We start from the raw sequence: 15853 nt of genomic DNA, 5'->3' as shown, positions 1-15853 counted from the left end.
GAGACGGAGTCCTGCTCTGTCACCCAGGCTAGAGTACAGTGGCACAATCTCGGCTCACGGCAACGTCTGCCTCCTGGGTTCAAGGGATTCTTCTGCCTCAGCCTCCCGAGTAGCTGGGACTACAGGTGTGCGCCACCACGTGGTGCCTGGCTAATTTTTGTATTTTTAGTAGAGATGGGGTTTCACCCATATTGGCCAGGCTGGTCTTGAACTCATGACCTCGTGATCTACCCGTCTCCCAAGTGCTAGGATTACAGGCGTGAGCCACTGCGCCTGGCCAAATAGACCTATATATCTTATTTAACTCTTTATTTTGAAAAAAAGTTAAAACCTACAGAAAATATACAAGAGTAGTAAAATGAACTCCTGTATAACTCTTCACTGGGATTCATCAGTTTTTACCAATTTGCCATATTTGCTGCATCTCTCTTTTTCTAATACATATTGTGTATCTATTTCTTTTCAGTGAACCATTTGAGAGTAAATTGAACCAGTTCACAGTTCAGCAAATTTAGCATGGCTACATTATTATCTAATATATAGACGATATTCAGATTTTACCAGTGGTCCCAATTCTATCTTTTATAGCAGTTTTTCCCAATTCAGGATCCAGTCTAGCACTTGGCTTTCAGGTCTCTTTAGACTCCTTGAATTTGGAACATATCTTCAGCCTTTCTTAGTCTTTCATCAGACCACGCTTTTGACATCCTGGCTATTCTAGGTGAGAAAACAAGAAGCCCTTGGCCACGGAGGTGGGGAGAGCTAACCTCATCCTTCAACTGGCTTCTTCAGGTGCCTGGAGAGTGTCCCAGCTGCTGCAGACAGCCACTCATTGTCAGTAGGAAATGACTGTTGAGGACTGTGTATGTTTTTGTGCCTGTGTGTTTCTGAACTCTTTTGCTGAAAGGCACTGCAAGTGTAAACAACTTATGATTATCACTTTTTGTGGCTTAAAGCCGGTCTCTTGTCACTGGCTTACAGTTTCTAGTTCTTTCTCAATGGTCACATGTTTTGGTTTCTGTCCCCATTTAGTCTCAAAGAAGATGGAGCAGGAACCCCCTATGACAAGGAATCCACAGCCATCATAAAGCTTAATAATACAACCGTGCTTTATTTAAAAGAGGTGACAAAGTTCCTGGCTCTCGTTTGCTTTGTCAGAGAGGAAAGCTTTGAAAGAAAAGGTAACTTTGTGGTGTGATTTAAAAGAAGCATTAAAAGAAGCATCAGACTGCTACTGCATGTATTGTTTGTTGAATGTGGGTGGACAACAGCATGGCCCTCGAAACTTCCAGATGCCAGTCACAGGCCCTCTTGGCTTGGAGTCCAGAGCGGGGCGGGCTCCTGCCCACAGTGTCAGCTTCTGGGCCAGTGAACTGGCCTGCCCTCTAGTGGTGCATCTGTGATTGCAGCGAGGTGGAAGTGGAACCCCATGATCCTCCCAGGGGCCTTGGCATCTCTGCTAGGGGGAAGCTAGTTGGGGCACTGTTGCCAGGCTGTGAATGAAGTCTCTTACCAGGGAGCAGACTCCCAGCCTATATTGAGGGTGGAGGTCTCCACTTTGCTCCACACCTCTAGAAGGTCTTAGGTAACCGTGTGATCTTTTGTTCTTCCCATGTAAAGGAGGGGACAACAGGTGGTTTGACTTCTGTTCAGCCTCAGAATACTTCTTAAATGTTCAGAACACAGGGATGGCATCATGATTCCGGAAAGGGAAGACCATGAATATATTTAACTCCACCAAATTTTTTTTAGGATCAAATTCAGTTTTATTTTGAAACAAAAGCAATTAAACTAATTTCCCCCTTCTATAATATCTAAACAAAAGTTACTAACAGAAGTCCCTAGCTTACTGATATGGCTGGGGACTTTTGTTAGTAATAGGGTATGGTTTACTAATTTGTTGGGTAAAAAAAAAAAATCTCCAACAAATAGTTACATATCCTGAATATGTAATAGTAACATATCCTGAAATAGCCTTTTTCTTCTATATTATAAGCAATCTAAGCCCATTAAATTAAAAATGCTTTGAAAATTTAGGAAAGTATGTAGAATAAAACCAGGTATTTCACCATCTAGAGCTAAACCCATGTTAAATTTCTGGGATTTTCTTTCTCCCTTTCTCTCTCTCTTTTTTTTTGAGACAGGATCTCGCTCTGTTACTTAGGCTGGAGTGCAGTGGCACAGTCATGGCTTTCTGCAGCTTCGACCACCCGGGCCCAAGTGATCCTCCCACCTCATCCTCCCATGTAGCTAGGACCACAGACACATGTCAACAACCTGGAAATTTTTTTTGTTTTTGGTAGAGATTGGGGTCTCACCATGTTTCCTAGGCTGGTCTCAAACTCCTCGGCTCAAGTGACCCTCCCACCTCGACATCCCAAAGTGCTGGGATTAAAGGAGTGAGCCACCACGTCTGGCTCTTCTCTCTTATTTCCTCTCCCTCCTACCCTCGCTCCTTTTCTCCCTTCCTTCATTCCTTTTTTTCCTTCCTTCCAACAAAACTGGGGCCATGTTGTCTAATATAGTTTTATATTCTAATGTAGTTTTATATTTAATATAAATATGAAAATATTTATATTTTATATTACATATATTTCACTTACGTATATCATGAAATTTTCCTAATTCATTGGCCATGAAAACTTAATTTACATTGTTTATTTTTATCAGAAAAGTAATATTCTTTTAGAAAATTTAGAAATAATATTTAGCAAAAAAACAATAATTATCGATGTTTCTCATTCAGATAACTACTCTTAACATTTCCTGTATACTTTTCCAGTCCTTTCTTGCATATGCATTTTCTAAAAGGACTATGATAGATGGTATGATGAATTCTACTTTATAACCTTCACTTAAATTATTACAGACATGTTTCCAATTCACCATCTTTTTTTAACCACATCATTTTAATGATTGTATTAGATTCTTCTATTTTCAGACATCTATGTTGTTTCTAGATTTTGATGTTATAAATAATATTATGACCTCCTTTGCACTAAATATTTATGTTCATCTTTGGTTGTTTCCTAAGGAAAAATTTAAAGTGGAATTACTTAGATCAAAAGGGTAGGCCCATTTTGGGGGCTTCTAATGCATATTACCAAAATGTTCTTCAGAAAGATTTTCTGGTTTTATGCTGCGAAGAGAATATGAATACTTATTTTGCTGTGTTCTTATCAATATTGGGTATTAGTATTTTTAAAAGTTGGTAACTGAAAACTGGTATATTATGTGAATTTACATTTTCTTGCTGCTTAGTGATGTCCTGTATTTTTCCTGTGTGTACCATGACTGACCAAATTGCCTTTTGTGTCCTCAAAACTTTAAATTAAATGGTGTTCATCTTTTACTCCTTATTTTCATCTTGCTAGAAACAAGAACAGATTATATAATAGATCATGGAATTTTAAAGATAGACAGGAATACACCTTGTTTCACCCTCTCATTTCACAGATGATTTTACTCAGGCCTAGAAAATATAAATGACTTTCTCTCAACATCACACCACCACTTTATGGCAGTCAGGGCTAAAGGTTGCTGGCCTCAAGTGATCCTCCCTGCTCAGCCTCCCAAAGTGCTGTGCTGTGCCTGGCCTCCTGGTGTGCCTGGTGCCTGGGTGTTTTTATTGTGCAGCTAGGGTTGAGAACTCCTGAACCAGAGAAGGATGTGGGGCCTTATGAACTGTAGGTGGGGTGAAGAGAGTGTTTATTTTGTTTATGTCTCTGTTCATGTATTTTCAAAAACTTTCCATGAGGGTTGAAATAGCAAACACTGTTTATGGATGTTTACTGTCTTTAAAAAGCCTCAGTTGTGAACTTTTACTTAAAATTCCAAACACAGCAAGATTACTGTTACATTTTGAAATGTGCAAAGATATGTAAGTTAAGGTTTGTCAAGAACAATAGGGGCGGGTGCCAGTGGTTCATGCCTATGATCCCAGCACTTTGGGAGGCCAAAGTGGAAGGATTGCTTGAGCCTAGAGGTTCAAGACCATCCTGGGCAACATAGTGAGACCTCATCTCTAGGAAAAATTCAAAAATGAGGTGGGAGGATTGCTTGAGCCCAGGAGGTTGAGACTGCAATGAGCTGTGATTGAGCCTTGCACTCCCACCTGGGTGACAGAGTGAGAGCCTGCCTCAAAAATAAGAACAACAGGATATGTCTGAAATTTCCCAAGTTGAGTATTTCATTGTACCCTTCTCATTGAGCCAAGTTCTTTTAGCTAAGCTTTTTAAGACAGTTTGTTGCACATAAAAGCAGAGAATCTTGAGGCTCTCACATCTCATATTCAAATTGCCATTTAAAAATCGTTCCTTTGCTCCTTTGTTTTTATTACTTTTCCCCTTGCTTGTGACATTGGTCTTTCCTTGAGGAAATTGACTCCTGGTTTTACTGCACTAGTGGTTCACTCTCTCTGCAGAAGCAGCAGAGGGCACTACTCAGAGGTTTTCCTGCTCCTGGAAACCGAGATGGTGCCCTCCCCGCCCTCCCCTTGCAGTTAGTTGTATAACTAGTTTGAAGAATTTAATCCTTGGCTGGAATCCTAATTCTTCCTTTGGACGCGGCTCTAGAAGCATCCACTGATAGATAGAAATAATTGTTGGGCTAGTTATTTTAATAAATTCAAAGATAGTAAATAGAACTGACCACCTTATCCTAATTGGTGTAAACATAATGTTGCTCTCAGGACTTTTACAAATTACTAGTAATGATGAAAAATGCACTCATCAAGACTTTGGATTATCTTTTATTCTATTTTTTGTGTCACTGATACATTTCTGAAAACACAAGAAGATTCTCTCCTACTATTTCTCCACTTAAAATACTTAATACTGAAAAGCTGAGTGTCATTGGTTGTTGAATTTCTGCTGGAGTTGGCGAGAGGACTGTTAACACTCTAAAATTAGGGGCTTCGCTTTCCCTCGGGCTTATGAGAATGGTTTAAATATAATAGATACTCAGTAAATATTTATTGATTGATACACAGCTTTGGGATCCCAAGTCAGGGTCTGCCTCTACTCAGTCTAATAATGCCCTTTGGGGAGAAACATTTTTCATTACAGATTTCTCTTAATTGTAAGAAATCTTTAATTCTGAAAGGTTAAAAAAAAAGTTCAGTTCAGTGGTTCTTTAAATCTTTTGGCTCATAGGAACCTTTGAAAATATGGTCTATGCTCTGGAACCTTGCATCAGGAAAAATCTTCCTTCACAAGACTTTGCCTATAATTCCTAAAGATTTATAGCAATTTCTGAAGGCCAGCTGCAGACATACATCCCAGGGAAATTCTGTGGTCCTTACGCTAAGACCATCCTGTACTGCCCCCTACTGGCTTGCCCTGGCCATGGGTCTCATGAAAAGATGGAGATTATTTCTACGTGACATTTATAAATATTTTTGTTCTCTTCTCCAGGGCTAATTGACTATAATTTTCATTGCTTCCGGAAAGCCATTCATGAAGTTTTTGAGGTGAGAATGAAAGTAGTAAAATCTCGAAAGGTTCAGAATCGGCTGCAGAAGAAAAAGAGAGCCACCCCTAATGGGACCCCTAGAGTGCTGCTGTAGGTGAGGTTTCAGGAACGTCTTTTGAAATCAGACTTTATCCATGAGGCTGCTGCGCCATGTTGCACTAAAGGAAGAGGAAGAAGGAGATTGGGACACATACCATTGATTTGTTGCTAAAAAAAAAAAAAAAATTCCTGCAACCCTCTTGATCTTCTCTTTTATAAATAAAGTAAGCACTTTGAAGCAAAAACTTGTATATTAACAGTGATGTGAAATCCATTGTCATTTCATTACACAAATGTAAACTTCTATGGTCTGTAGTCAAAAAAATCCCGTGTGAGAACTGCCAGGAATTGTACATATTTTGCACTTTTTCATGTTTCTCATTGAACTGAACTTTGATAAAACGACTTTTCTAAGCTTTTTTTCTGTACTTGGTGTCAAGGACATGCATACTGTAGTCCATATCTATATGGCAATCAGAAATTAATCAAAAAGTGATGCATTGGTAATGACTTTTTGTAAATTTGGAAATCTTTGCTACCAATTGTTGAGAAAAATCATTTTTCAGTGGAGCTGGAACAGATTGGAGCTACAAGCTCCAGGAGCAATAAGAACTGTCCCCTATTTATAATGGGTGTAAACAGTTTTGTAGAATAATGTTAGCACCAGACTTACCTAAAAATTTCTATAGCAGTGGCTGTGCTTCCCTGCTCAACGGTTTTTATGAAGCTGTTTACCTCAACACACATCTCTATAATCACTTTATACAGAGAGGTTATTTCTTTTTGTTGCATTAGTATTCTTTTGAAACTTTGGGACCAGATTTCCAAAATGGTGCCGATCACTGGAGAGAAGTAAGAATGTCACTGAATTGTAGGGTTTCTGGAGGCTTTTCTGTACCTACCACCCAGGGCTAAAGTAACATCAGAGGCCTCAAGTTGTCCCAAAAGTATGTGATTGGCAACTGCAGACTAAAAAACATATATACAATTCTGGACTTTTGGCCCTGTGCGATGGTCTGGTGTGCTGCATTTAAAATGCTTATTCAGGACCAGTTCTTTATTGCTCCATGACCATAGTGAATAGAACAAATCGCAGAACCCCACCATGGAGCTCAATCCTGTTAGTCACTTTTGTCACCTCCACATCTCCTTCTCACTGGTGATAACATGCCTCATGTACTCCACTTGTTCCCACCTTATGATTAAGCCAAGCTCAGCCTGCCACCAGCATGCTCTGCAAGGCTGAAGAGTCATCCTGAAGACCCCTGAAGGTCAGTGGGAAAAGGATGGCTGGAGAGACATTACAATTAGCTGTGTAATTGTTTCTGTGAAATTATTTCACTTATGTTTACTTTAGACTAACAGGAAATTAAGAGTCCTAAATCTACCCCTATGCCAAATCATTCCAAGTAGATAATTTTATGTGCATCTCAAGGGTTAGCACCCTCTAAGGCATGCTTGTGGGGCATTAGAAAATGAGATTTTTTTTTTTTTTAAAGCAGAGCCTCCTAAGAACATCAAAGTTGGTCCTAGCAAAATATATAAAGTCTCTAAAGCAACTTATACTTGAAACTTTTTTTTTTTTTTTTTTTTTTTTTTTAGAGGGGGGCCTCATTCTGTTGCTTGTGCTGGAATACATCGGTACAATCATAGCTCACTGTTACCTCTTGGGCTCAAGGGATCCTTCCACCTCAGCCTCCCTAGTAGCTAGAACTACAGGTGTGCACAACCACGCCCGGCTAATTCTTAAATTTTGTTTTTGTAGAGACAGGATCTCACTGTGTTGCCCAAGATGGTCTCAAACTCCTGGCCCCAAGCAATCCTCCTGCCTTGGCCTCCTCAAATGCTGAGATTACAGGCCTGAGCTACCATGCCCAGCCTAAACTTTCCCACTTCTCTCTGTGGCTTCTTTCCAACCTCTCTCCTTCCTCTCCCCAAGTCCTGTTTCTTTGAAGCTGGTAACTGAATTTAAGATGATATCTGGTTGGTGTTTAAGGTTTTAGCCTCCCAAGGGTCTGTGCATTTTGAAAGGAGATTTCTAAAAATAATTAAGGTGCCCTAACTCCTTTCCTCATGATTCCTACTCCGAAACCTGGATGGTTAGGAGCCCAAGGCTCCCTGATTTCCAGAGCTATATCCTGTTGGACCTTTGCCAACAGACCTGGCACTTATGGGCTATTGTTATAAATCTAATTCTCTAATATTTTTTACATGTTGTTTCACTTTGAATAAGCAAATGAAGAATCAGTTTTCTAATTTGACTTTATCCTCAAGCTAGAGACACTAGCCTATTTGGTAAATCACACATTACTTAGGTATATTTATTACTATAACCAGGTTGGAGCTTCCATGTTTAAGCTGGGTATATGATGGGTTTTTGTTAAAATGTGCCTTAAAAAGCCTATTACTTCAAGAGCAAATGATTCTTTGGGGGAAAGGCAAAAATAATTCTATGACATAGGGCCCAAGTTCATGGTAGTAAGTGCACTCTTTGATTAATCACACGCTAATATAGATTACTGCCTCTAACTTTGTAAGTGTGGCAATGACTTCTTAATTAAAGAAAGATGCAGGAGTTATGTCTAAGCGTTCAGTTTTTCAAATCTGTGTTATTGGAAATGTCTTCAAGTCATTTTGCATTGTATTTTTGATATGAGAGGCAGCTTATTGCGATGTGTATGGCCATGTTTCATTCTCAAATTTAATTCTATAAATACAAATCCTAAATACATGGCTACAGCAACTGCACTGGAACATTTTTGCTTGGTTTTAGGGATTGAGAACTTGCCTTGCAGGTTTCCTTCCTCAAAAGGAGCAGGGCAGTCCTTTCCCTGTTGAGTCAATTAGAATTTTTACATAGAGGTGAGACTGTGAATTATTTTGGTTATTTTCAGTGATGTAGATTAGTGTGAATGACCAGGGTGGAATGTTTTTGAAGGAATATAAAGCAAAAACCGGTTGACATTCACAAACTGTTCTTTTGTGAACATATTTTGGACCCTTAAATATGACTAAAATCACAGCAATATTGTTACATACGGGTTATATGCCAACTCTGTTTGAAATATACTCTGGAAAAACAGCTGAATTGTCTTGGTTATTAAAGTATGGTATGTATTCAACTTGTACAGACTGGATGTAATTTGTAATCAGGTATAGTTCATGTTTTACTTTAAGCAGTACATCACTTAATAACCATTGTTAAGCCATTGCTTTCAAGAATGTTAACTGCCAATTTAAAAGCATGTGTCCTAGGTTCATGCTTTGGTAAAGCTCTCATTTCAAGTGTATTCATAGCTAAGCTTTCTGGGAGCAGAATTGTCTCTTTGGTGAAAAGGAAGTACAGCCTTTCCTGTTTCTGATGTTGCTTACCATACATGTATGTCACTGTTTCATTGGCCCTGTTACATCCATTTGGTAAAATTTATTTGTCCTGATTAACCAGCTGTCATTTTATGGAAATGATGATAAATCTCACTACTTAAATTTAATTTATGCTTTTATTTTTAAACTCTCTTACATCTCCACATTTTTGATGGGTACATGCCAGTTAGGGCTGTAGAACTGTTACTTCAGTAAACTTCAGATATTAACTCTTGCTGCTATGGCCCTAATCCCCTAGTCATATGGAAATCCTTTTCCTAACAGTTTACCTTATCATTCTTAACTTTGCTTAGTAAGATTCCATCCTACAATGACCTTTTTCAGATCCCCTAGGAATTCTCAGAGAGGGGCTAGCATTAGATGTTATATCTCAAATATGAAATCCTGTTCCTGGTTGGAAAACCTGATCTGAAATAATTATTTCCAAGATTTTACATCAGTAGTGATGTTGAGCTTAAGAGAAAGAAAATTTTGTCTTCAACAGAAGTATTTAGTAATAATAGATACTGATTGAGTACACACAATATGCCCCAGGCACTGCTCTGAAGTACTTTTGCATAACTAAAATTCATAAATCCAAGAGGTAAGTACTGTTACCATTTCTATTTTTCAGATGAGGCAACCAAGGTCAAAAAGATGAAATAATAACTTGCTCAAGATCATATAGCTAGTAAGCCCACTTTCCCAACTACAACTATAAGTAGCTTCACCAAATGTTTAAAAAAAAAAATACCTTCCTTTCACAAATATGAAGAGGGGCACTTAGAGGATTTGTCTGGTGGACTAAGACTATGGGGTGTGCCATGCCATTTGAGGATGCAAAAGGAGGGCGGTATTCAGGAGAGTGTGTCAGAGCCCACCAGACACATTGGAGTTTATCCACCTAAACTACTAATTACTACATGGGCATGAATGCTGGCATATTGAGAAAGAAGTACCTATTCTTACATGAGCTCCCCTGGCATATTTATAGAACCAATAGGAGCAGTCTTCTAAATGTACTTCACCCAGAGAAGAAAGTCAAAGATCATGCATTTTTATTCCTAACCCATTAAATAACTCTAATGCTGAAGATGGTATTAAGTGTCTAAATATCTAAAGAAAATGTAAATACCTTTTACAGCCATTTGGTTTTCTAATAGGCAATAGTATATTTCAAGCTCAGAAATCTAAGAGAGAAAAAGCCTTTGGTCTTAACTGTATTCAATTTTTTACCTTGAGATTTCAATATATGTAAAAAAAAATAAAATACTGATCTGGAATAAAATCCAAAAAGGTATATTTCCATCCTAATTCTTTTTTGACCTTCAGATCTATATCTTAAATTGCAATTAGCATGCTTTTGCTAGAATCTTCTATAGGTGAAAAGCCTCAAATCTAATATGTCTAAAATTGGCTTCCTTCTTGCTAAATCACCTATGATGGTGTGACTTTCCTCCCCGTGCTTCTGCCAGACACTTGGGCCTCATTCTTGACTCTTCCCTCCCCTCCTGTTCACCTGCAGTCAGTCACTCGGTTCTTTCAGCTCAGCCTTACAAAGGTCTATTGAATCTGTTCCCTCCATCTCCTCTGCCATTATCTTGGTTTAGACCACCATCTCCTTTTTACTTGGATTTCAGTATTTTTTTTTTTTTGAGAGACAGTCTCATTATGTTGCCCATGCTGGAGTGCAGTGGCATGATCCCAGCATACCATAACCTCAAACTCCTAGGCCCAAGTGATTCTCCTGCTTCAGCCTCCCAAGTAGCTAGGACTACAGGTGTGCCCCACCACACCTGGCTAATTTTTGTTTGTTTGTTTTTTTGTAGAGATGGAATGTTGCTATGTTGCCCCGGCTGGTCTCAAACTCCTGGGCTCAAGTGATCCTCCCATCTTGGGCTCCCAAAGTGCTTGGATTATAGACATGAGCAACTGCATCGGACCTTTCAGTAGCTGTTTAACCAGTGTCTCTCTACCCCATTCATTCATTCATCCATCCATCCATCCATCCTTCACACAGACCCCGAGTGGCCTCTCTCAACCACCACAATTCTGACCTTCCTTGCTTCCTGACCTTCTTAAGCTTCCTTGCTTAACACCCTCCAGGTCTGAAGCTCTCCATGACTCCTAGATATCAGCCCAAACTCCTTAGCAAAGTTCACAAGACCCTGCTCCCTGGCCTTGCTGCATCTCTGGACTTGGTTTATTCTCCCTCAATGTGTTGAGGACAAGCATGCCTAAAAGAGTGTGGGGTAAATAAAAGGAGCCATGAGTTTTGATTCTTTTGTCAATAATGATTGCTAAATCTCCTATGATGGTGTGACTTTCTGAGGGAAATTAACAATGTTCTTTTATCCAACAGATATTTATAGGGTTCCAATTATATTCCAGACTCTGTGCTAGAGAAATGGCTAAAAGGCAGATACTGGAGATGAAAGGATTTTAATATCTAAAAATAATGAAAAATAAACTAATTTTTGATAGGTCCTTATAGATGTCAGTTTTTAGAACTGCAGTTGTGTAGGACTTTACCACTGTGTGCAGCAGAGACCATGGATAATAACTAGCATCCAAGAAATTGAGTTGTTCAACCGATAGATCAATAGCTATATTTACTATTAATTTAATGTAAGACTAAATAGAAGTAGGCTGTAAATTCGAAATGTTTATTGACATGTAGTGCTTTTCCTTGTAATTAAGAGGTGAATTATCTTAAAAGTAGGAAGTTTTAAATGTTATTTTAATATTCATACTTTTCCAGCTTAATACATATATGACATCAATATCACTTCCAGAATTAGATTTAATAAAAAGTTTATTTGGCTGGGCGCGGTGGCTCATATCTGTAATCCCAGCAGTTTGGGAGGCTGAGGTGGGCGGACCATGAGGTCAGGAGTTCAAGACTATCCTGGCCAACATAGTGAAACCCTGTCTCTACTAAAAATACACAAAATTAGCCCAGTGTGGTGATGTGTGCCTGTAATCCCAGCTACTCAGGAGGGTGAGGCAGGAGAATCGTGTGAGCCCAGGAGGCGGAGGTTGCAGTGAGCCAGTATCGCGCCATTGCACTCCAGCCCAGGCGACAGTGCAAGACTCCATCTCAACAAAAAAAAAAAAGTTTATTTTACTTTTCTACCCTTTTCAATCTGTTCGTACCAGGGAACTATTTATAAGAGTGTCGCCTAAGAATGTTTATATTCTCTTAACATGTCATCAGGAACAGTAGAATATGTGAGAAAAATCTGATGGTAAATGCAGAACTCTTTCACATCATTCAGAATTTTGAAAGGCTGGGTGATTTTAAAATGTGTCATACTTGTCCTAGAGGTCCTCAAAAGACCTACTTTTATCATAAATTACAGTTAAGTTCAGGCAGTGATCTTATTTCAGTTGTATCATCAGTATTTTGCAATAGTCCTGGGAAAGTGAAAATATAAGCTCTAGTAGTCTCGTTCATGATTTTAAGATACCAATTTGAAGTATCATATTATTCCAAGAAACAACTTAATTCCATGATTTAAAAAAAAATCCAAAACAATATTGTTAGAACAGTGCAACAAATATTTACAAGTCAATAGTCTTTTCTTTGTAGAATATTACATTTATGGTTTCAATAAATGATTTAGCAGTTAAAGCTGAGATGAAGTATGGTTCTCATATTCAATCTTGAAAAACTAAACCATCTTTAAAAAGTAGAACGTCCATGTGAACTCATGCCTGAAGCCATGTTTGAACGCTAGGTAAAATTGCCCTGGGACAGAACTGTAGTTCACCTTTATGAAATCAATTTTAAACTTGTTATTGTGAGCCACAATAAATACAGTTCACATTGCAAACTATCACACACTCATACAAATGTTACTAAAAAAACTTACCAAGTTATATCCTCTCTACATGCAATGCATTCTGGTATTTTCTCTTTCATTTGCTTTTTTAAAAAGGTCCCACAATCCACTAATGAGTCACAACCTGTGGTTTGTAAAGTAGTGTTAGAATGAACCCATTGGCCACATCAGAAATATCTAAGGATTTTCTTTCCAACCTAAAATCTTTTCCTTCTTCGTTAATTAAGAGATCTTAACAAATGGGAAATTCTGAGTAAGTTCCTGAATTTTTCTTTCATTTGATCATGGCCTTCTAGTGTTTACTAAAGTGGTTTTTCTTTTCACTGCCATCCTTGGGTATTTTTGTATACTGGGTTGTATTAGGGGTGAAGGGTTGATGGGGTTGTAGGCCTGAGAGAATCATTTTTATTACAGACTCTATCCTTGACTATAATATGATAGCGTTACATGGAGTTTAGTGACTCATGAGCTCATGTCTGACTCCTAAGGGGTCCTTTGTTAATTCAGATGACATTGGTCTTATCCGTTATCAAGAATCCATGAGTTTGGCCGGGTGCGGTGGTTCATGCCTGTAATCCTAGCACTTTGGGAGGCCGAGGCGGGTGGATCACAAAGTCAGGAGTTCAAGACCAGCCTGACCAACATGGTGAAACCCCGTCTCTACTAAAAATACAAAAATTAGCCAGGAGTGGTGGCACGCACCTATAATCCCAGCTACTCAGGAGGTTGAGGCAGGAGATTCGCTTGAACCCGGGAAGCAGAGGTTGCAGTGAGCCGAGATCGCGCCACTGGGCGCCAGCCTGGGCAACAGAGCGAGACTCCGTCTCAAAAAAAAAAAAAAAAAAAAAAAAGAATCCATGAGTTTGCCCTTTTGTGCTATTTTGAAAGGGAGCTGATCCAGTGACTACACTCAGGAGGGTGGGGGCATTAACTGGTGTCCAGCTGCCTGAGACCTTGACCATCTTGCTTCTTCAATCTTTCCTAATAAGCTCCTGGGGCCAGCAGGGTTATTCTATTCTTCCAAAATTGAGAGTCATGAAACCAAGCCCCCTCTCATGAAAGGCCAACTATGATAGAGCAATTTAAACCTCAGTCCCATGCTCACCCTCATCACCACGTGGAGAATTCCATTCCTACAAGCTGCTTTTGTTTGCCTTCTGCTTTCATTATTGCCTAAGTCCCTAAGAGGGCTGCTACTCAGTTTTCTCCCCTCTGGCTTTGCAGAGAGCTAAGCCCCATAGTACTCAACTTTCCTCACCTAGATAGCCAATAACCTGGAACTAATTCTGGCCTTCTCCCAGACCGCTTATAAGGTGGCCTTGGTAATTAGGCTTTTGTTTCTTTTCCCTGGGAAGCAGTGCAGTAAAGGGGATGACTGCAGGAGACCAGTCCTATGTATCTTTCCATCTCCGTAGCAGAGGAAGGAATTCACTTAGCTTTATAAGATGCAAGAAACGGTGCCACCAACACACATAGTACTGTTTCATTTAATGCTCTAGGCCCATATTTTCCAAAGTTACCTGAGTTTATGAATCATCTAGAGTGCTTAAGGATGCAGATTCCCAGCCCCATCCCGGTCTTCTTGAATCGGAATCTCCAGGGAGAAATACAGAAATCTGTATTTTTAAATAAGGACCCTAAACAATTCTCATAATTTGTGAGACACTGTTTTCTCTGTAGTTGTTTAAAGGGATAGGGAGGGGAAATGGTAGGGGATTAGGGTTGCAATCACCTAGGGGAGGTTTCTTGCATCCTCCATGCCTACATACACATCAACACCCCAAGTGTTAGCATTTTTTCCAACTTGATTATGCAGCTTTAAGGGTTTATATTATTTAACCTATATTTCACATGTAAACTTCTGTGAATGTAAATAATTTTAAGTCTATTTAAACCATTTATTGATTCAGTATTTAAATACTCATTTACATCTAATAGCACAAATTATGCAAATGGTACTAATTTAGAAAAATTGGTTTTTCCTCAAACAATTTTATTCAAATACTTCACATGCATCGTTTACAACTGGGTCTCTATCATCACTGAAACAACATTGTGAGTCCTCTAACAGTCCCCTCCTAGTTATCTAAGGTAGAGCATGCCTTACATTGAGTAGAATGCTGTCAGTGGAGATTTTACTACATCTCGAGAACCATTTGTTAAACATCAGGGTTTTTTCCCTACATATTCATAATCACCATAAATAAGTACTTCTTGTATTTCTCTGTTCAATAATTATTTAAAAGCCTACTTAATGATCTCCAATACTTGTTATCCAAAGTCATACCCTCAGGAATAATTAATCAATATGTCTTTGCCTTTTTTCCCCTGATTTTGCTAGGTGACCTTTATAAGACAGAAAATTGCCATTACTTGTGACCCTTTCGCGACATATTGTCTTCCTGAAGAGTATTTTGTTCAAAAAGGACAAAGACAAAAACACAAGGTGACTCTCTTTTCTGAGGAATGATATTTTTGGAAAAATTTTGCTTTCCATTCTGCATATATGGTATATATTACTATTTAATAGCATCTGTACCCACCCCCTTTTTTTGCATAGAGAGAGGGTCTCACCATGTTAGCCAGGCTGGTCTTCAATTTCTGGCCTCAAGCGATCCTCCCCTCCACCTCCACCTCCCAAAGTTTTAGGATTACAGGTATGAGCCATTGCGCCCAGCCAGCATCTGTACCTAGACCCAACTTGAATTCCCCAAAGAAGTTAAACTGGCTCCAGTATTTTCTCACAAGATGCTAGAAGGCAAATTGTGGCATACCTATACCTTCTGGTTGGTTAGTGCTGAAAAAAGTACAGGACTACTTTTGAGAAGTTGACGATGTGGTTATCATTCAAAGTTTGCCTATAATTGTAACTTGGGTTTTAATGGGAAGCAGTGTAGTACTGATTGTTCTGAAGACAATAATATTGTCGAAATGCCCCATGGCTGCAGAATTACTGTAAGAATTTCATAAATCATGTATATGCTGTGCATTGTCTGGAGACTGAAGAATGTTTTTCATATCTATGACAATATTTTTTGGAAGTTTGTAGATGCTATAATTGTGAATAAAATACAAATTTGTTTAAAAGTATTGAACTCAGACAATTCTTGACTTTTGAAACTGAAACTACTCCC

At 38.9% G+C, this 15853-nt stretch overlaps 1 protein-coding gene across 3 annotated transcripts in view; it reads left to right on the top strand.

The window, feature by feature from the left end:
• Window positions 1-13440, top strand: part of RRAGD (Ras related GTP binding D) — a 52298-nt gene extending 38858 nt beyond the window's left edge. For all 3 annotated transcript variants that reach the window (XM_004044404.5, XM_019029620.4, XM_055391821.2), the window contains exons 6-7: window positions 1033-1181; window positions 5415-13440. In XM_004044404.5, the coding sequence (XP_004044452.1) occupies window positions 1033-1181; window positions 5415-5566 (301 nt within the window). In that variant the 3' untranslated portion in view covers window positions 5567-13440. The remainder of the gene's footprint in view (window positions 1-1032; window positions 1182-5414) is intronic.
• The last annotated feature ends 2413 nt before the right edge of the window (window positions 13441-15853 follow it).

This window comes from Gorilla gorilla, chromosome 5, assembly GCF_029281585.2.
Source record: "Gorilla gorilla gorilla isolate KB3781 chromosome 5, NHGRI_mGorGor1-v2.1_pri, whole genome shotgun sequence".
NCBI lineage: Eukaryota > Metazoa > Chordata > Mammalia > Primates > Hominidae > Gorilla > Gorilla gorilla.
Note: the sequence above shows the minus strand (reverse complement) of the source record. Positions and strands in the feature narration are given on the sequence as shown.